General features: G+C 37.4%; 1 protein-coding gene across 7 annotated transcripts; it reads right to left on the bottom strand.

Annotated features, from left to right (window-relative positions):
- Nucleotides 1-2,143: 2,143 nt before the first annotated feature.
- LOC146323576 (AP-1 complex subunit sigma-2) lies at nucleotides 2,144-22,147 on the bottom strand. Of its 7 annotated transcripts, XM_084722588.1 has the most exons (7): nucleotides 22,075-22,147; nucleotides 21,170-21,348; nucleotides 18,367-18,475; nucleotides 16,728-16,865; nucleotides 15,404-15,434; nucleotides 10,189-10,251; nucleotides 6,476-8,403 (listed from the first exon to the last, which is right to left on the bottom strand). In XM_084722588.1, the coding sequence occupies exons 1-6, from the start codon at nucleotides 22,135-22,137 to the stop codon at nucleotides 10,199-10,201; spliced, it is 573 nt and encodes a 190-aa protein (XP_084578714.1). In that variant the 5' UTR covers nucleotides 22,138-22,147; the 3' UTR covers nucleotides 6,476-8,403; nucleotides 10,189-10,198. The 7 variants fall into 7 exon arrangements, with proteins under 7 accessions (XP_084578716.1, XP_084578715.1, XP_084578714.1 ...); XM_084722590.1 differs by lacking the exons at nucleotides 6,476-8,403; nucleotides 10,189-10,251; nucleotides 15,404-15,434 and adding exons at nucleotides 2,144-4,048; nucleotides 12,755-12,840; XM_084722592.1 differs by lacking the exons at nucleotides 10,189-10,251; nucleotides 15,404-15,434 and adding an exon at nucleotides 12,755-12,840.
- Between the last annotated feature and the right edge of the window lie 164 nt (nucleotides 22,148-22,311).

Below are 22,311 nucleotides of genomic sequence, written 5' to 3'. Positions count from 1 at the left end.
TGATTCAGGAAAATAGATCCAAAATCCATTGTCTGTTGTGTTTATACCTACTGTTTATGCAAACATCAGTATCGTGTTTTTTAATCATTATTAAAGCTGAACATTTATTATCTAAAATGTGTTGACTTTTCTTATGTAAATGCGTGTGTTTCTTCTAAATAAATAAAAGTTTGTGTACATTCAGTTTCATTCACCAGTTTCTGCCTTATTTATAAAATTTGAAAAGCAGATTTTAAAAATATTTTAAAATCGGTCTTCTTCCTTGTCTTTGCAAATGTGTTGCTACGCTTTTTTGTACATTACTGCCACCAAATGTTGATCATCGGAATTAGAGGCGCCATAATTTAATCGATTATTAACCAGCTGTTAAAATAATCGCCAACTACTATATTCTCTAATTTCAGCTTCTCAAATGTGAATATTTTCTGGTTTCTTTGCTCCTCTCTGACAGTTAACTGAATATATTTGGGTTGTGGACAAAACAAGACATTTGAGGACATCATCTTGGGCTTTGGAAAACACTGATCTGACATTTTTCACCATTTTTTGACATCTGAGAGACCAAACACCTAATGGATTAATCGGGTATATGATCGATAGATTACTAATGATGAAAATAATCATTAGTTGGAGTCCTAGTTGGAATAGTGTGTAACTGGTTACAGGAGTGTATTGCATATCCGTATCCTCATTAGCATGATTTAAAAAAGCAGAAACACCGTGGTAAAAATTGCTTAGTGTACTGTATGTTATATGTGAGTTGCTGTTGGATATCAGACAAAAAAAAAAAACGAAACAAAATTTACTTTCTTGAAACTTCTCATGCACATTGACCTTCCTTTGCGTGTCTCAGTCAATGTGTAACAACTCTTTGAGACACATTTACTCCTCTCTTCACTAAACCTGAGCAGTTCATTCCTGTGAGTGAGCTCATTAAAATGAAACAAGTTGTTTGTGACAGTACAGCCTCTCTGCCACTAGAGTACTCTTTATTGCTGAACTTGACAGGAAAAAAACAAAACCTTCTTCCTTCTCTCCATTTCAGACACTGTAGCAGTACACTCATGATGTATCCTTTGTAAGTAAACACAAGTCCAGTAATCTAATAATACACAGGATGCACTCATGCTGTAATTACTGTACTCACCAACACACAGCAGAGAATACTTCGATCCCATCAGTCACACTTCAGAGAAACAGCAGATCATACAGAATAAATTATACACAAAATGCTTATTTGAGGTTATATAAAAGTGATAATAGAAGAGATTTCAATATTTCAACATGTCGAACAATGGTGATATTTAGAAGTTGCAAAATGGAAAACCAAAAAATAATGTTATTTTAAAGACAGTTTTGGTTAAAACAACATTAACAGCTTCTTAAAAATGTACATACTGTGCAACATAAACGTCAAATACAGAAAGAATGCCATTTTATTTTGTACAGTTCTGTGTCCAAGGCATTGTATGTGTGTCTGTTTGTGTGGCAAGTTTTTTTTTTTTTTCAACAAGTGGCTGGAAACAACAAACAAAACAAAACAGAACAAATCTTAATTACTGCTACAGTTTATGACACTATTGCTATTTATGCTTTGTCACTTCAGCACTCTTTTTCTAGAGTCACAGTAGTAAATAGGTAGTTTACATGCTGTACAGTATGCCACAGGTGGTTGTCAGAGGCCAAAGCGTGTTTGTTTCTTATATTAAATCACTTCCAGTGTAGACAGTGAAACGGCTTTACAAGAGTAGACAGTGTTGTCAGAAAGACAAATACTCTGGCAGAGATGCCTCAGTTTTAAATTGTCACACTGGTCAAAGGTCTGCATGATGACCACAAGTTTGATATTAAAACAACACTGTTTACTAACGAGTTTATTGTAAGTTTCTTCAAAAAAAAAATAAAAATAAAAAAATCCTGCATTCTTAAATCAAGTCAGATCTTTTCCATGGTGCAATTTTTGGTCTTCAGTTAAAGCTGCAATTATCAGTATTTTTCAGATGAATATGCGTAACGTGATGAGGAGGTGAAGATATGTTTCTTAGAAGTTGGAGGAGATCAAACCACAGCTAAAGACGAGGGAATAGTGCACTTCCTCTGGTGGAGACGAGGTGATGATGTTGCGTCATACATGACGGGGGTGTATGTAGGTCATAGTTTGCTAACAAGTTATTAAGGTGATTTTTAGTCGATGCGATTTCAGGGCAGTGTGTTTGTCAGCCTGCTTTGGAGTTCTTCTGCCACCTCAATGACAAAAATTGATCAATGCAACTTTAAGTGAAAAGGGACACTTCACCCCAAAATCAAAAACACAGATTTTTCTTGTAACCTTTAGTGCTATTTATCCATCTCGACTGTTTTTGATGTGAGTTTCAGAGTTTTGGAGATGTCAGCTGTAGAGATGTCTGCCTTCTCTTCAGTATAATTGAACTAGATGACACTCAGCTTGTGGTGCTAAAAGCTCCAAAAAAAACCAAAACATTGTGAGCAGTTTCATGCAGGAATTATTTTCTCATTACCCAACTACACCCGTCAATCTTATCACCATGTACGTAGAAGGAAGCGTGCATCTACTTATGGATGAGAGGTTACAGCTCAGCTGAGGAGGATGTCATTAATGTTTACATCCTACGCTGTCACAAGCGCAAGCCTCTCATTCATGAGTGGATGCACGCTTGCCTCTGCACGGTAATGCAGTTGGCAGACAGTAGAAAGAAAATAGTCCCTACATGAAACTGTTTTTTTTTTTTTTTTTTTTTGCTTTGAACACCACAAGCCAAGTGCCATCTAGTTCTATTATACTAAAGAGAAGGCAGACTTCTCCACAGCTGATAACTTCAAAATGTGGCAACTCACACCAAAACAATCTAGATGGATAAAAAACACAGGAAGTAAAGTGAAAAAAGGGTGAATTGTCTTTTACATGTAGCCTAAACAACACTGATTAGATACTTTAAGTGAGTGGTACATCTTTGACCCACTTAAAAAATAAAAAAAAAAAATCAGTAAAAGAGAAGCACAGTAGTAAACATAAATAAAAAGAACAGTCAATTTAGTTCTTGCATACAATACGTGGACAAAATAAACTCAGTATATTTAGCTGCTACACTGCAGTGGCATGCAAATGCGACTGAATAATTCATTTGAAATGAATGGACATCCGTCAGCGATTAAGGCATTCAGCATTAAGTGAGATCCTGCCATTAGAAACCAACAGACCAAACGGACTCTGGGAGCAATAATGGCCTGTAAAGTGAGAGAATACTCATTGTATGACACACAACATTCTGTCTTCATCCACAGTCATTTCACCTCAGACTGCAGTGGTGCATTACTGTGTAAGTACAGAGGGTCTATTTCAAAAGCCAGATATGTTGTGCTTGAAAACTGTAGTCAAGTTCATGATGATCACAATGTAATGTCAAAGAAACAGTAGTGAGATGTAACATAACTCTTTGGTTTTGTTCATGTAAAACTTTTGACTTCCCTTAACAATATATCCTAGAAGTCTAATACATTTGAAATTAGGTTCATTAAATAGATTTCCCAAGATAGATTGATCTCATCAGCTTTGGTCAAATTGAAATCAAGCAGTTCACACAGTATAGCATCTCGCTGCGGACTGAAAAACAACAAAAAATAAAAAACTCAACTATGAATTATGCTTCATTTTTCCTTGTTAACAGTTTACGTCATCACACTGAAGAAATAAATAACTCAGTAGGAAATACCCAAACAGTGCTACATTATCTCAGAAAAGAAGTAGAAAACAAAGGCAGAGTTGTGGGAAACTGTGTGTGTGTATATGTGTGTGTGTGTGTGTGTGTGTGTGTGTGTGTGTGTGTGTGTGTGTGTGTGTGTGTGTGTGTGCACGCTAAAAGGTGATTTGGAGTTGTTATCAGCTACATATAGAAGTATAGCTGACAAATGAAGGAGTGTGTGGTGAGTGGAGGAAGAAGATGGTTGATGATGATGATGATGATGATGATGAGGATCAGGTTTATGTCAGTCCAATCTCCTCCAGCACGCTGCGTGGGGTCTCTGCATCCTGTGGAGGGAGAGAGGAACCACAGCTCCAGTGAAGTGAAGATACACACAGCAGACTTCAGCAACGATGACGGTATCTCTCAAATGCGCGTGCACACACACACACACACACACACACACACACAAACTGTGAGGCCACAATACTGTCACCACTGCCTCAGCAGCAGTAGATGTGGTAACTGTTCAGTTGATGGGTTTTTACACATTCATTCATTCATTCATTTTCTGTAACTGCTTAGTCCGTAAGGGTCGCGGGGGTTTTTACACAATAAAATCAATAAATAAAATAATTATTTAAAATCATAATTGAGTACTGAGTACAATCTGAATTAATATCCAAACCTTTCATCTGCATTTTCGTAGCCAATAAGGTGATCTGATCACAAAAAGCCCATGACAACCAGGACTTAAGGATGAAAAACACTGCAGCAGCACAGGTCTGGAGTGAGGATATTAATGATTAATCATTAATCAATTAAATGGCATTTTAAGAATTTAACTAATTAAAATAAAAAAGTAACAAACTATTTGAAATTCATGGACATTTAATGAATAGTCTAGAAATGGCAGTAATTGCATCTCATTTGACATTATTTTGTCCGGCACAGTCATTTGTTGAATAAGAAAATGTGTCTTGTATCATATAAATTATCAATGATTAATCGATTGTTAGCATTTTCAAGTACTGGTTCAGGAAAATGCCCCTTTGATACTCCTTTGATTAAATGCTGCTATTGATAATATATTAAACATCAATAGTTAAAAAGTAACTAATACTCTTCTGAGACAAAGACTTGTACTTTGAGTTAAGTATTTTTCTAACACCTGTAATTTACTTGTAACTGAGTCATATCTTGGTAATATAACAGTACTTGTACTTGAGTACAGATGATTCAGCACTCTTTCCACCACTGGGAGCCGATAACTGTTGAGTTCATTCTCCAAATTCAATATTGAATTTTATATCGTAAATGGTCCTTAAATTTAAAGCTCCATTAACCACATTTTATTTATTGAATTCAAAGGTACCCTGTGGAGTTTCTTGTTAACAAAAGTTTGTTTACATTCAGAGTTTCTAACCAAAGTGCATCGCGTTATAAAAACAAAGCAGGGACTATTCTCTGTTGTGCTGCTAATGGACCAAAATGCCACAGGGTACCTTTAAAGCTGCATCAATCAATATGTTTTAGATTTAAATTAAATCTAATCGATGCATGTAAAGTGAAAGGGGTGGTTGCAGTGGTGCCCCTTCAACTCTGTAGTTCAGTTTACCCACCAAATTCTGTCTTAAAATAATGGAATTTGATATTGCAAGTAGGCCTTAATTTTAAAACTTCATTAATTACATTTTCATAACAACATTTAATCAAATTAATATGTATATATAGATGAAAGAGGTGGCTTTTAGTGAGAAACCAGGTACTCTTTAGTTCAGTTCACCCTCTAAATTCTATATTATTTGTGGGGTTTCGATACTGGAAATTTAAAGGGTGTATTAATCAATAATCTGTATGTGCACACACAAAAAAATCAAAACAAGAGGAAAGATGGATGACCTGAAATGCACATATCATCTTTATCAATAGAGACTTTTCATGAGACACTTTGTCTTGTCAAAGTAGAAAGACCACAGGTGTAAACATTAACATCAATGATGGCTCCATTCCATTAAGTCCTTGCAAGTTGTCAGTGAGTGAGCATGCATCAAACCAGAGCCCTGGAACTGGGTCAACTAAATGGAATGTAGCCATCATTAATGTACTATATGTCTTCTTTGAAAAGAGTGTCTATTGGCCTACATACTTCAACCAATTATATGATATATATTCACTTCTTTGTCCACGTTACACCTGTGCTGCGTCACAAATCAAAAATAATAATGTAAACATACAGACAGAGAAACATCAGGGCTGGTAGGTTGTGGCAGAAAGAAAAGAGAAGCACTTACTTTGGCATCCTAAAATAAGGTTCAGCACAAAGCAAAGAGAGGAGTTTCATCAGAGCAGTGAGACACAAAACTTTATGTTTTATGGAAGAGGAGAAAAACAACCCACTTCCACACAAACTTCTACTTCTGAAGTGTCATTTCATTTTCAGTGCAAAATGTTCAGCCCAGATCTTGAAACGTAAACTATGCATTATTCACCAATTATAGACTTTTCACTCTTGGGGCAGATTCTGCTGGAGTGACGAATCCCTTGTCAGCTACTATGTAGGCTAAACATCTTCATCTGCAAAGCAAATGAAGCTCAGCACCATTCAGCGGTGAGGTTATCAGGTTTGTTTCTGACACGGAGGAAAACAACTGCAGTAAAAACTAAACTGCCAAAAGTCATCCTGAAATTCAAAGGTGTCACATGTGGGGAAAAAAGTGTCATAAAACAGGGACCAATCAGTTATATTAAAGAAAGACACCAGTGTGCTTCACTGACAAAGAATCAGAAACAATTTATTTATTATATCTATTATAAACATTGATAAAATATCCTCTACTTATCGTAACAGTCTATATTTCTTAGTTGGACACAGACGAACAATGACAGATCATATAAACCATTTTAAGTGCTTGGTCAGTGTGTGTTTATAATACATAAAGAATGTGCAGGGCTAATTATTTGAAGTGTGTTGAAAGCCAAAACAGCCCTTATAGTAGTTAATCAGTGCAAAAGATCAGTGCAGCTTTAATCCCACTAACACCACTTACCTTGAGATTGGATTTTGCTATTTATTTAAATAAGAAAAAACAAAGATCTATCAATAATTTATAAGATTTAAAAATAACAAAAACCTTGTAGGTCTTCTAGAGTGTGCTATGGTCTGAACTACAGTTTGATCTGATTTTAATAATTACAACTCTTGGAAATCACGGCAAGGACAGCACCTAACATTCAAACACACGTGATTTTAAGTGAATAAAGATAAAAAGAAAACTGTAACTGACACACAAGAAACACGATAAATAAACAGGTAACACATGACTTCTCTTGCATTCACAGCTTCCCACTGATGGCTGACGTGAAGTGAATCCAGTCACAAAAACAAGACCAACGAGTGAAGCAATAAAAAGAAACCTGTTCGGACGAACACCTCTTGGACATAACAGTAACTTAAATATGACGGTGATGAGCCTGATGTCTGTGTTTGTAGTAACATCAGAATTCAGATGATCATATTTTGTGGTCTGGTATTCAAGCACGTCTTTTCAAAGCATGTGTTTACACTTAAATACTCATGCCTTGGATGTATACTGTATACATAAACACAGTCGAGATACATTTGTGCACCACAGGGGGCAGACTTTCCCCACATACTTTGAGTGGCAATGGCAACAGAATAACAGACAAAGAAGTAGAACATCCATCATGGCGACATTGTTTTGATATCGTTTGGCCTGTGCAACTTCATAAATAAAAGTTTCAATCAGGTGCCATTGTGATCCAACAGTCATCAGATTTTCTTTCATACAGAGGAATAATTTATAAGACAGTGGTTCCCAAAATTTTTTTGGCATGCGCCCCTTTTCAAAAGCTGAAAAAAGTTGCTGCTGGCATACATCTCCCAGACGAAACCAGAGGGAGATCGGAATATCGCCGTTTGAGTCATAAGTGGTTTTACTGGACAGCGAGGGCTGGGGGCTAGCAAGTTAGCATGCTAACTTCATTAGCTATCGCTGCAACATAGTACATATACATCTTTGACACAACATCAGAACTTTCTTCTCTGCATTTTGTTGATAATGTTTGTTCTTTTTCTGAATGTTTCAAACGCAGGTTCTGGCCATATCTTATGCATTGCACTTTTAAGCTGCACATCCATTCCCTGGTGAAGACCAAGTGGTTGAAAGCTCCGGAGTAAAACCAGTAAGTGGATTTTGATTTAAAGATTTTTTGTCAAACAGCATACTTTTGGGTCACGATGGCACATGATGCAAACTTCCTTTTTTTTTTTTTTTTTTTTTTTTTTTTTACAGTGGTGATAATAAAGAGAGGTGTTCAACTGGTGCAATGAAACAAAAATAAGTGATCGAATGACAGGCATGTCACAATAAATCACCATTATGATCAATAAATACATACATTATGTTGCCATCATTTACTGTAGTTTTCAATTTGCTTTTAATATGGTGACAATATCATGTCATGACTGTCATGTGTTGAACTGAATAGTGAGCTGACAGTAACTGTTACACCCCTGAAACAATGACAATGACAGGTGCTCAGAGGGCGGAAAGAAAGGTGCCAGGCACTGAGGAGCTCAGCATGCAGGGTGGATAGCAGCAGCGGCAGCAGGGGCAGCAGCAGCAGCAGTGATGGCAGCCAATCAGTACACAGGCACATTAAAGTACTCATGACGGGGCTGGGGGAGAGAAACGCACACAGCTTAGAAAACAAAGCAACATTGAATCCTAACAGCCACCTCGTACAGACATTCACAGGACATGCAGGAGACAGTGCGGCAGGCTGGACGAATCGTATCAGACAAATATGTTTTAACCACTGTTTCACCTTTATCTGTTAAAGGAATAGTTGACTTTCTATGTGGGGAAAATTTGTTTATTCACTTTTTTGCTGAGAGTTAGATGAGAAGATACAATATGGCTCTTCACAGCAGCCATTTTGACATAAACTAGTAGAGTAAACCTAAGTGTGACCAGTGATACTAAGTGAGGTTCAGACAGGTCAAACAGGGTCAGGGTGCTGCTGTCGTGCATGTTGGGTCACTGGAAAGGCTCCCATACACTACATGAACCAGACCGTAATTAGTATTATTGGTAACACTTGTGTTTACCCTGCTTTTTCTGATCAATATGGCTGCTGTGAATTTTTTTTTAGAACTGTGATGCTAGTGCCAAGATTTGGTTAGCTTAACTTAGCTTAATTTAGCACTGTGACTGGGAATGGGCAGAAACTGTGAGCCAGGCTCTGTTTTAAGATTAAAAAAATAATAATCTAGCAGCACCTCTAAAGCTCATGGATTAATATGTTATATCTCATTTGTTAAATCTATAAATTAACAAAAATATAAAAACAACAATTCTTTACACACTGGAGCGGCACAGAGACTCCAGGCAGTCACTAGACCAGCCAAGAAATAGTTACAAAACTTAATCCCAAAACTGTTCAAACTGGTCAAACTGTTCTTTTTATTTTTTATTTTTTAAATGGATTAAACAAACAAAATGAACTCTGTCAATGTGTGATCTTTTTGACTTTTGGATTGAACAGGTTAGCCACAGTGTGTGGGCAGGCTGACAGCTAACGTCAGACTCTGATTCTGTTTGGTCTGAAAAGTTGAAGCGTTTAGTGAGTTGTTGTAAAATGTGATTAAAGATCAAAGATTCAGACGAGGTGTAACATCTTCAGTTAATAAATTGTGCTAAATTTTACCTGCTTTTTGAGTGTTTTCATACTGTTAAGAATTCAAATTTGCAATTAATTGACAGGGAAATTAGTCTCCAGGAACATCCTTTTCCAGTCTTTGTGCTAAATTATGCGAACTTTCTGCTGGTTGCAGATTTATATTTAACTGTCAGACATGAGAGTGGAATCAATCTTCTCATCTAACTCTCAGTAAGAAAGCCAGTAAGTATGTTTCCCAAAATGTGAAACTATTCCTTTACGGTTCCTTCTGCATCACTTGGCCAAAGTCAAACAATCTCACAGTGGTCTCTATTCAGTTTGAAGATAAGCTGAAAAATGAGCTTAGCTTAATTTAGCTCATATTCTGAATGTCTTTGAGAAAAGACTTCAACAGGTCTGTCATACATTTTGAGTAGGAGGGTGTGAACAAATGAATATTATTTAATTTTCACTGTTTCTTCAGTTTATCTGAGGACACACAGTCACAGTGTCAACTATCCAAACTGCAGGTATTTAAACATATAAACATCTGGTAGCAGACAGTGTCAATGAAATGTTACAGATAAATGGAAAACAAAGACAAACAAACAACGACAGACTTTGTTTTCAACACAGACATGTATAGTCGGCTGTGGAGAGACTAACTAGTGACACAAGACCAGGATCGAGACCAGGAAAACTGTCTGACAGACTGATAATACACGGTTAGAAGACTGAAACTAGTTCTGACTAGAGGGCTCTAGAGGTATGGACGGCCTAAATCCACAGACAGAGTAATCACCTCAGCTGGCCTAATTCTGGAAAAGACCAGAGGACTCAGAGACCATATTTGGGACCATCACACCTGTGAGGCAAACAGTTTTATGAGCACAAAAATAAACAAAAAGAAGCACCAGCGGTCAAGGATGGTGGATCAGGGTAAAATCTCTCAGGAACAAACAGCATCTACACGTCTACAGTGTGTGATCGGGGAGCAGGAGGTTAACTGTGCACCAACACAATAACGATGTCCTCTTCAATGGGACGTCTCTGCTCAATTTATCTCTGATGTCTCACATGCAGAGTCAAGCTGAGCAGGAGGTCTTCTGAGGCATCATTATTCTAAAAGAAGATCTGCTTGCTGGCACCAAAGTAATGGCCAGCTCCTGAGAAGTGTTTCATTTAAAGGCTTATTAAAATAACTTCAACCAAATCCCCTGCGGCATGTTGTCTGTGTAATTACTGCACTGTGCACCTACTAATGCCTTCAAGCCAGAGGCACTCATTCCAAATGTGCCCCCAACTCAACCCCCGGCTCTGAATCAAAATCAGGGACAACGTGTGCTTGTTTGTTCATCCAAACATCTTATACACCACTTATTGAAAATCTGACACAACATGAGGAAAATCTGCACTGCAATTATATTGTGGTGAAGTTAAAACAATTAGCCTGATTACTAAATTACACTGAGAAGGAGTTTGGTTACTACACCGTGACACATGCAGGAGTTTTTTCATTTCATCTGATTGTTCTTCTGATAATAAACTGACTGTGATGAGGAGGCACACAAATAGTAACTGTTTTTTTTTTTTTGACAACAAATCCCATAAAAAGACAAAAACCAACAACAAACTGATCCCACTAACAAGAGTTGTCTGTAGCCAAAGCCTGATATCTTATCCTCCATCCCACAGAGCTCGTCTGTTGTCTGTTGAACTATTAAAACACATTGTTTGTTGTGTCTCCATATAATTGTCAAGTGAATTTAAAGCAGTTTTAAAATGCTGCAAAAAAAAAAAGCTTATTAGGCACCTTTCCATCAATTAGTTTTAAGTGAATAAACTAGAAGAAGAAGAAGAAGAAGAAGAAGAAGAAGTACAAGAAGAAGAAGAAGAAGAAACAAACCAGTTGTCTTGATCATCTATGAGAGAAAAATGGTGAGATCTTCAAGTTTTCTTTCAGCTGAGCGAGTTGTTATTATTACCTCCACCTTGTTTGTCTGTCTGTCAACAGGATAATGGAAAAATCACTGGCCCAATTTTCATGAAACTTAGTGACAGCATATAGAATGGGCAAACAAAGAACCCTTTTAATTTTGGAGTTGGAGAGAGCACAGACCTTTGCAGACCTTCTTGCAATGTTAAAGACAGTGACAACTTGTGTTCTCGCCTTGTGATTCAGATCAAGTGCCCTTCTACTTTTTTCAATGGACAGACCATGCCATTAGCAGAAAACAGCTTCTTCTTCTTCTTCTCTTCTTGGTGCAGAAACAGCTGATCAGTCACATGAGTTAAATGTTCATTACATCAGATCTTATTCAGAAAAGGTGTTTCTAGCACAATAATTCTTCTTCAACAAAACCAAAGTTTTTTTATTTTGCCGTTCACATCAACCTTTTCTAATGGAAAAATGCTCGATGATCCACATGGTTGCACTAGGTGACATGTTCCTTTATTGCCATGAACATGGGCACTGTAGTTTATTTTGAGTCCTGCATACACGTACATGTTCGAAGTACTGCCGCTCGTGCACCAAATGTGAATTATTTCATGACTGAAAATAGTCCCCTGCAAATGCGCTATTTATTGTGGTTTGAGTCATGTGTGCTAAAAACTGCAGGGGCCAACTGTTTAATGAAATTACTGAGCCTTAAAAATGAAACTGTTAATTTGTTAATTTGAGCTGCTTTTAAAGATTTACATCTTCAGTAGGAACCACTGAGCTTGAGTGCAACAGACGGGCAAGGCAAGTGGAAGACAGATTAAAACATTGTTGGTTTTGGTCTTTTCATGGGCTTTGTAATAATACCACAAACCTGCAGAATTAATGTTAGTAAATGTAAAATACTGTTGGAACATGTGTTAATGTGGATCAAAATCCCTTTCCTCTATTTCAAAACAACAAAGAATCATTAACCTGAGCATTTTCATTCAGTGCTGTTAGTAAATCAACAGGCTGGTCTTCACACAGGCAGCATAACTCAATCCAAGTTTGAAATTCATGTTTAAATTAAAGTGAACAAGTTCATCCAATTAAAGGTAAAATTAAAAAAAATATATATATTAGTTGCATCCATGAAGAATAAGATTCAAATAAATTATCTGCTACAATTTAAAGTTCAAATTTAAATAGCAAAGTTTTAACCAAATGTGTTGGATTATGCTGCCTGTTAGTGAAGGTCTCTGGATTCAGACATGTTCTTAACGTTCACGTTTGAGTTCATGCCTGTTATGACCCTTCACGCTGTGTCATGTATGTTTCACTCAGAGACATGTCATACTGACAGAGGTACATGCATTTAGAAGTCCACAGCACGCAGAAGTGGAAACCCATGCTGACCGACTGACTGGGCCAGTCTGGTAGTTACCAGTTGCCTGGACGGAGGCATGGATGGACTCTAGCCCATTATAAGATCTCCTCATTTGGCAAACTTCCCCAGTCTTCACTCTGGCTCTACAAATACAGAATTGACCCAATCAGAGACCTATTTCTCTTCCTCTCTCCCTCTCGGGGTAAACGTGGACTGCATGGCACTCTTGAGGTTTGTTTCAAATTGAGAATATCAATTAAAGGGTCTATAATGGCAACTTATTTCATAACTGCCCACACTTAAAAAGGAAAAAGCCTACATTAAGAACTTACCATAAGCCTTTGAGGATCACAGTACAGTGTGTTCTCTACAGTACAGCTACTTGATGGTCCTGCTGTCTGTAAATCAACCAACACCTTCACAGTTTGTCCTCAGAGATTACAAACCTGGCTCGGCAGCAGCAGCCTCACAGCTAATGGTTCTGGGCCGCATTTGGATTTCCTCATGCTTAATGACTTTATTGCTCATTACTCACTTTGGGCCACTTTGTGTTCCAAGTTTGGTAACGTGAGTAAAATTTAAATGTTGTCTGAGTTTGTAAACTTTGGTTGTGCTCATGTTTCACCATAACATATGTCTTCTTATCCATATCTAATGCACATGTAGGAATATTATGAAGACAATGAGTGACTCGAGTCAAATCTATGAGGTAAATAATGAAGACGGATCTATCACAAATCAAGAAATGATAGAGGCAAAGTAATGCATTTATGTTTGAACATAAAAATGGAAACAAACTAACTAGAGGTGAACTGCCAACAGCTTTCTTAAAGGTTGAATTTATCTACAATGCAGCAACTCAGTCTTAATCCATATTTGATGAGCACTGCCTAGTTTCACAGTTCCATTTGAGTTTTGGGAGTCTCTGTTGGAGACTAGAGTCAAAGTGTCTGCCACCTAGTTACAATATTTCTTGCATTACAGTTAAACATTACTCTAAATAATGAAAACATTTTAGGCAAGTAATAGGCAATCTATTTTATCAGCACTGCCTAGTTTGACAATTTAATTTGAATTTTTTGAGCAGTGTGTGTTCAGATGACTTTTTTTTTTTTTTTTTTTACAAAGCGTGCATTTGATTTGGTCTGAGTTGCTGGTGGTCTACTGCGAGCTCTAGAGGGCGTAAATGTTGTATACAGCACCTTTAAATTCATGTAGAGTTCACTAAAGCCTGGCCAATACATCAATAGGCTGATATTATTAGCAATATTGGCTTACGTTGCATTATCTGTATGTGTACACATTAATTAATATGAAATATATATATATATATATATATATATATATATATATATATATATATATATATATATATATATATATATATATATATATATATATACATATATATATATATATATATTAGGTAGATTTAATAGGTAGTTTTATTTTTTCATTTTCAACAGCACATTTGTTCCTGTTACACCATATTTGGTTATTTTTTAACTCTGTCAAAATTCTTTGTGTTGAATATATAATAACATTCTTTAAAAATCCAGTATTGGACATTCTTTACGGTCCACATCAGCTTTCTTCACTGGATGTTAATGGTTTGTCAGCAGCGGCCTGAGTTTTCCTCCCAGATCTCATTAGCAGCGACCTTTTGGCTCACCAACTGACTAAATGCTGAACAAACAAATGCAGCACACCCGTCAGCCTGGTGACACTGCTTAGGTCAATACTAGACTACTGTGTATTGCCAAATACTGTATATTTCTGCCTCTTTTACATGCACACAACATTAAAATCTGCCTATGAGAGATCACTCTCAGTCTCAGAGTGTTGTTTTTAAGAATTTAAAAAATAGCAAACAGCTCTGGTTTAACACATTTAAGATTTCTCATTAATTCTATAACCATAAAGTAATGATGTATAAGCTTTTGGCTCTGATATATGACATTAATGGACTAAAGTGACAGAGAGTCCCTTGTGTACTGAAGCTGAAACACAGCTGCGGTGTTGTGACCGGTGTTTGTTGTTGAGCTGCTGAATATGCTTTCGGTCAGCATCATAATTGCAGTGAACTGTGGTTTTGCTACTGTAATTATGGTCCCTCCATATAAAATGCTAATCTAGGACAGAAGTGTTTGTGTGGTCTCAGCAGTGGAAACAAAATGAGGCTTTGTTTGTGGGCTGCAACCTAAGCTCCTCTCATTTCATCGCACAAGTCTGAAAGGCTGTAAAAAATGTTTCAAATTTCAACTTGGTGAATCAGATCATTTAAAATAATTGGACCGAATCAGTGATATTCCCTTTAGTTACCAGAATACATCATGCGGCTAGCAGATGTAGCTTCATTCATTACATTTCAATGACATTTATGCTGCTGTAACAAACTATAGGCTCTCTATCAAATTTTTCATTGGATGAAAATTAAGCATAAACATTCTCTAATAATGCAGACATTTTCATGTGCATATGCTGCTAATAAAGAGTCATTCGTTAGTGATTGGGATTTATCTCAGAAATATCAAGGTTGAAGTCAATAGGAAGCAGAAAAAACACACCAGTAACTTGAATATGTATGGTGTATTCCTGGTATGCTGTTTCTGCTGGCTTTAGCGTTGTGTTGGTGAATCTACAGTACATCTAAGACTACGGATCTAACACTACAGTATGGGTTATTTAGATTTTTACAAACTGTACCTGCAAACAGGCGCATCTGAAAGTCTATATTCTGCAAATCATACACAGGCAAAGATGAAATCGAGATCAACATGATGCAGACTAAATGGGAGACAATAAAGCACTGAGAAGCCAATGAAAGGGAAATCACAAGAAATAAAATGTCAAACATTGGTGAAATCTACTGAGTACCACAGTGAATTAATCAGGCTAAGAAAATGAAATTTATGTTGGATTTAGGGGGGGTCATCAGGAGTCTGACACTGACCTGTGTCATAAAAAGTCAAGAAAGACACACCATGAAACACTGACAGTCTCAGGTGACCGCCCTCCACTTAAAGGAAAATTTGTCAGTTTTCATGTGGATGTCTAATCAGTATTGATTATTGCAGGAATAAATTCCTCACTGCGTGCTATATTGATCAAGGAAACAGAGTTTTCCTGCTCACAGAGAAAAGCAGCAGTGCTTACATGTACCAGGATGTATTGCAGGCAAACTTATGACTCCCACGGCCATGTTGTCATGTTATCACCACCCTAGCTTTAGCTATTATTTTGTCGGCCAAAACGTAGCGTTATATGACAAAAATAATCATCTAGCGCGCCCCCTGGCAACCCAGAGGTGAGGACTAGAAATCCAAGCTGAAATAGCCTGTAGTTCTTCCTTATATCCAGTGACATCACTTCCTCAGTCAGTATAGCATGCACTGCTATGCTACATTTACCATCAACACTGACTGGACATCCACATGAAAAATGACACATTTTCCCTTTAATAGAACAATGAAGCAAGTAAAACAGATGAACTCAACATTTAAGATTTCAGTAGCTTAGTTATAACTACTCTGTCTGTTATGGAATTCATTTTTGTAGTAAGAAGGGAGTAACTTTAAATCATTTGGTCTGACTTGACCTTAGTACACTTGTATTATTTTTTAAAAGGAATTCAGTACAATGAGAGGTGACACAAATCCATCTGAATAAAAAAACAAAAACGAGTGGAATTGCCAAAAAAGCAAAAACATTTTTACGGATGAAAGGTGAAAAATTAGAAAAGGTAGATTTATTGATAAAAACAGAACGCAACACAAAGTGTGGAAACAGGCATTAAACTGTATTTGCTGTTACCACCAGTAATCATAGATGTCACTAAATCAACCAGGACTGAGATAGTGTGAAATACTGAAATACTGATTCTTTCCACTAACTCTTTCTATTCCACCTGACCTGATCTGAAAAATAACAAAAAGTGATGAGAGACAGAAAGACAGGGCAGATTACTAATGAAGTAGTACTCATAGTAATATGATATCATTACTGTTCCCACACTGATTTCATTCCTTACCTCCTGCAGCAGGTCAGCCTGCTCAATGGCCTTCAATACATTCTTTTTGGACGTCTCCTGAGCTTCTCCACCCAGCAGGAATTCATCCAGAATGAAGTAAGCCTTCTCAAAGTTGAAAATAATGTCCAGCTCACAAACCTGTTAGTTAGAAATGAAACAAACACTAATTAGGAATGAGTAGTACCTTAAATCAAGGTTCAACAGATGGCAAACATATGATTATACACCAGGTAGTTCTGACCAAGCAATGTGATTGGTCAACTAGACATTCAGAACATGCTAAAATCAGCATGACAGCAAACTTTGCTCGTCACTAAAAATATTATTCCACAGAAAGGGTAGATGTTTTTCTAACATTTTTATTCATGAAAATAAATCAGAAACCACAGTGGGTCTATATGGACTATGACCTCCTGTTAGGCTGTTTCTTGCAGCAGTTAAAGTAACATTTATAGAATCATTAAATCAACTCTCTTTAATGAATATAATTTATGGTGCAGTTAGACTGCTGCTACGCTGCAGAGAGCAGTTTTGTGACTGCAATAAAGATGTTGTCTAAACTCCAACAAGTATAAATGGAGGCAGAATATATTGTAAGATAAAAAACAGGTTGTTGACTTTGGAAATCTTTTTTTCAATACATTCTGACTTGTGAACTTTACAATACTCTGGAATTATTGAAGGTGTTTGGATCACACAAAAACTCTGTTCAGCATCCTTCATCAGACTCTCAGATGTAGTAGCTAAATCTGTAAATCTGTTTTAGCTAAATGGAAAAATTATATTTTTCATCAGATATCTTACAGCGAGATTCAGCTAGCAAAGTAGTTTTGTGTTTTTATTTGTGGTATTTATTCAGTTTGGGAAATCCCACAGACTCTAGGATGCATTAATGTTAGCTCAAGTTGACTGGCTGACTGACTCAACAGGGACTAGAAATCGTGTCCTGTTGCTAGGTCGAAAAAACGTCGGAAGTCGGAATTTCCGGATGGAATTTCCGGCGTCCAACCTCAAAGCATTCCATGTGTACAACGCCAAAAGTAAATAAAAACATGACAAACTTTGCAAGTGTACACTCAACTGAACCCTCAGCAGTGCAGCCTCCTTGCAAAAATGACGTTTTATTTGGCAGCACTTGAAGGCACACACTTATTTTAGGCTTCCATAGGTGCTGCCATTGTTGTGCGATGTCAAACAGCTGCCTCTTCATGAAGTCGTTCAAAACTAGGAACTCTGACTTTAAGTGGCGTTCCACTGTACTTTCTCTAGTAGGGGGTCAGAAAATTCCGACCTCCAATATTGTCTGGAATGCAGCATTAGGGTTGGTCTTCTTACTGGAGCACTAAACTAGGTTACACAGGAGTTTTAGTGATGTGACTACTTGTTTTCCAGTTATCATTAAGATCCCATATGTTTCAAGGGAAGCAGAGAAAACACTAAAAAAAAGGTTTTTTAATTCTGAAAGCGAATGATCTCACAATATGAACACATTTTAAGTATGTGTTTTATTTTGTTGGAAACCGCTGTATAATTCCGAGTGCTTCAGTCTGGACCACAGCACTGTCTTGCCAATAATAACAGTAAAGCACAACCTCCCAGCATGGATACACAACATGTAAAAGAATAGGAAGAAACGTACACTGCCAAAATATTTGTCCAGTAGCTCCACATATCTGTGGATGATCTCCAGTGTGATGAGCTCGTTGTCCTGGTCCTCTATGGCACAGCAGAAGTACAGGCTGGCATACCTGCAATACAAAGACATGCCAGCCATTTTAAAAAGTTTTCAAAAAGAATGCCTCATTGTGAAAACTGTGACATCAACCTGACAAAGTAAGTAGAAGAAGAGCTGACTTGAAGCATTTTATCACTTAGACAGGATCTCCAAGTGATATATACTGTGTCCCAGCTCACTGCATTAGTGCTGAGAGAGCGCTTCTGTGTTATTATTAAGAATCGCTGTTTACTGTGTGAAGGGTATTCATTTAAAAGCCAGAAGCCGGATGCAGAAGGCTGTATGAGTTAAGCCTCATTCTGCCATCGTTCTTTATCCCTGATAATCCCTAAGGCACTCTTTAAGCATGTGATGATTGGCTAATAAAGGAGCTGGTCAGTTGATCCCTCGCAGGCAGCAGGGCAGGAGGGCACAACAGACCAGGCTAGAGATTTCAGAAGGACAAGTCTCAAACTTGACAGGGCTCGAACTTGTTGGCATTATTTATTCCCCTTATTTCATGAAGCGTTTCTTTTTAGATTCTTGAACTGTTTCACAGTCCACTTCATCCTCATCTGCTCTGTGCAAGTGAATGCAAGGCACAGCCAAGCTCAGGAAACACAAAAGCTTCAGTTCAGTTGTTTAGTCATCTGTGGCACAACAGAGATATGATACAGCACTTTTACTGTAGCTGACTCACATGGCAAGAGGTGGTTAAGAGGTCAGGTCTTTCAAAGAAAATGAATATTTCTGCACAGAACAAGTTGCTTCTCAATGTTGCATTCAGCAGCCTGATGACAAAGTTAAACCTTGTAACAAACACGGATTTGTTCGTAATGAAAATCTGTGTTTGCACAATGAAGTTTATGACTTTTTGCCGTGATAATTTTATCTGTTTCACACATGCCAGGGAGCTCAAAGCCTTTCCTGGAGTGGCATTTTAAACTGCCAAATACCAAAGCAATTTAATTTGGCAAAAATGTCTACCGGCAATGGATTCAGCCTTATCTCTGATCCCAGACTGATTCTGACACATGGTAACATAAGATACAGAACACATTTTGCTCAAACCTGTCTTCATGAGGACAGACTGTATGTCTTCATGAAGACGACCTTAGAGCTGCAATAATTACTAAATTAATCAACGATTGAATGAAAATTAGTCTGCAACTATTTTGATAATCGATTAATTATTTTAGTTATTTTTCAAGCTGAAACACCAAACATTCCAGCTTGTTAAATGTGATGATTTAGTGAGTTTCTTTGTCATATTTGATAGTAAACTTAATACAGTACTTTTGGACTTATGGTTGAATAAACATCAATAACAATACATCAAACAATACATCACTTGAGCTGTGGCAAATCATAACAGTTTTCAGACAAAGTAATTATTTGAAAAATTAACATTCATTAATTGATAATGAAAATAATAGACATAGTGTATGCTGTAGTCATGAAGACAAGCTCTATGTAGAAACACAAGTGGCTGCACATTATTAAAAGCTCTTACTATATAATCATGTGCTTTATTTGAACATACAGCCTGTATGTTCAAACATAGGTTGAATTACACCGTACTATAACTGTGTGCTCCAGATCTTATCTGTCTTCAACAGTCTGCATATCGAAACGCAGCAATGGTCTTTGCTGTATTGAAAGTATTTCCACTGGGTATCCTAAGGCTCAGCTGGCTGTGGAGCAAACCCATTTCTTCTCACTATTGTTATTGTAAAAAAAAAATAGTACTGCATACTGTGAGTAATGTGATTTTTTTGCACATCCTCTGGTGAAAACATTGCACTTTTCTGCTCAAAACTGAACTTCTCTTAAGAAACATTCTGTAAATATTCTTCAAATTTTAGTTTTCTATTTATGCTTATTACTATATTTATTGTTATGCAACACAGCAAGACACAGTTCTTTTATGTGTAAATCCTCTTTGGCAATAAACCTGATTCTGATTCTGGATTTCCAAATGTCTGTGGCCTTTCACACTTCCTTAAAATAATAACGCCTCAACTGATATTGAATCAGGTGAGGTTCTCAAAGTAATTACTGCTCTGTCCCTTCACCTTCAGCAAAGGTATTGTTCATTTTTGGCACAGACTCTAATTATATCAGCTCTTACACAGCTGTATTCACTCTCTCTTGGCATGTGAGTAGATAGTTAGAGAGCTGAAAGCTGTTGATATAATCTGACCACTGTGGTTCAATTAGATCCTGATTTATCAGCCCTACACACTTGTTTAGTTATACTTTAATGCCTTAATAGGACAAAATCCAGCATCCACTGAATAATCGTAGGCAAAAAACACAGACAAAAAATATTAATAATTATAAAAAAATGGCAAAATAATTACATTAACTACTTAAATTTAAGTGGTAAATGAAGATTTGCAGGGTTGCGCAATGGTGTAAAGTTTCTGATAAGTGCTGTGCTTATCTGTCCCTGCTGGGTCACCCGGGTTCACCAATAGTCTGCCTGCCCATCCGTTGGCACAGCAACAGGATATAATGAGGCAAAATTAATGCTCTTTGTTGTTGTAGTCCGAGGGCAGTCATGATGCCTTCATTTCTTTGATAACTATGTCTCCTGTTTCTCTAACTGAGCTGTGTTCATGAATGATCGGTCTATGAATTGCCCAGGGTAGTGTGAAATATTCTATTCTGTGAGCGTTCAACCAGAAAGCATTTTGTTCACAAACACGGCCCACTTCCTACCCACCTCTTATATACAATCTTGAGGTCTCTCCATTCCAGAAAGCTGCACATTTTGGGCTTTCGAGCCAGGACCGTCTGCACCAACTCTCTGGTGATCTTCTTTTTCTCCTTATCAGACAAAGGCACGTACCACTTCTGAAGCCTGAGCTTGCCTTGTCGACTGAATAGAAGCATGAACTGCATCTGGAATGAAGAGATGAGAGAAAACAGAGGAGCTGTGAAACACACAATGAGACATGAGAGGATGGAGTGGGTGGGCAAAGACATCTGCAGAAACAGACAAAAAGCACTCAGAAGATCACATTTAATCACTTTCTGTGTTAAGAGTCAGACTGATTCTGATAACTTGAGCCACACTGAGGAAATTGTAAGTGTAAGACAAGTGGGAAGTGCTCAAGAAATTACTAACATGCAAGTCACATTAAACTGAACCAGGTCAATCAATGTCAGGAAACGAATAAAAGGACAAACCTTCATGTGAGACATGAGCAGAGAATGGCAGTTAGTTTTTAAGCTGTGTGTGTGTGTGTGTATGTGGTCTGCTGCCATGTGTTTAAGATAAACAGCGCACTGTTTTACTTCATGCTCAATTCAGCCTGTTTGACAGAGACAACATATACCATGTTTTCAATTTAAGACACACTGCAACAAAAATCACGAAACTGTCATTTCAATAACCAATTCAAGAGCCAGTTCTCTACATTAACACCAGAACATGACTGAAATCACCCCCTCGTTACCGTTATCAACACAGCCTCACGGAAGTCCTGTTATAACACCGTTATTCAGCGGTTAGCATTCGCCCGTCCAGCCTGTCAAGCTAGCTTGTTTTAAATATGACAAGCACAATAAGCGTGTACGTACATTTCAATTTAAAATGTGAAACAATACACACTCGAAACAACTTACCTTGTATGACAACACTGAATTCTCCCCTGAAGAAATGAGCCACCCAACGCCACCCTGAAACATTCATAGCCAGCTGGCATCAGGCTCATGATTGGCCAACGAAGCGCTAACAACGCTGTTCATTGGCTCACATTTATTGATAGTCTCCGCCTCTCCAACCCTTTAACTCAATATCGCGGATGTGATTGGCTGGTGAATACGTCAATCAAATCACAAGCCGCCGGATAGTTCTGCCCG

This window comes from Lutjanus erythropterus, chromosome 7 (genome assembly GCF_056507025.1).
Source record: "Lutjanus erythropterus isolate fLutEry1 chromosome 7, fLutEry1.hap2, whole genome shotgun sequence".
Classification (NCBI taxonomy): Eukaryota; Metazoa; Chordata; class Actinopteri; order Lutjaniformes; family Lutjanidae; genus Lutjanus; species Lutjanus erythropterus.
Note: the sequence above shows the minus strand (reverse complement) of the source record. Positions and strands in the feature narration are given on the sequence as shown.

Coding starts and splice junctions, on each gene's coding strand:
- LOC146323576 (XM_084722587.1), bottom strand. CDS start 22,137: ATGTTTCAGGGTGGCGTTGGGTGGCTCATTTCTTCAGGGGAGAATTCA. Junction 21,349..22,074: donor ATTCAGTGTTGTCATACAAG/GTAAGTTGTTTC, acceptor TCTTCATTCCAG/ATGCAGTTCATGCTTCTATT. Junction 16,866..18,366: donor TGGACAAATATTTTGGCAGT/GTACGTTTCTTC, acceptor TCTAACTAACAG/GTTTGTGAGCTGGACATTAT.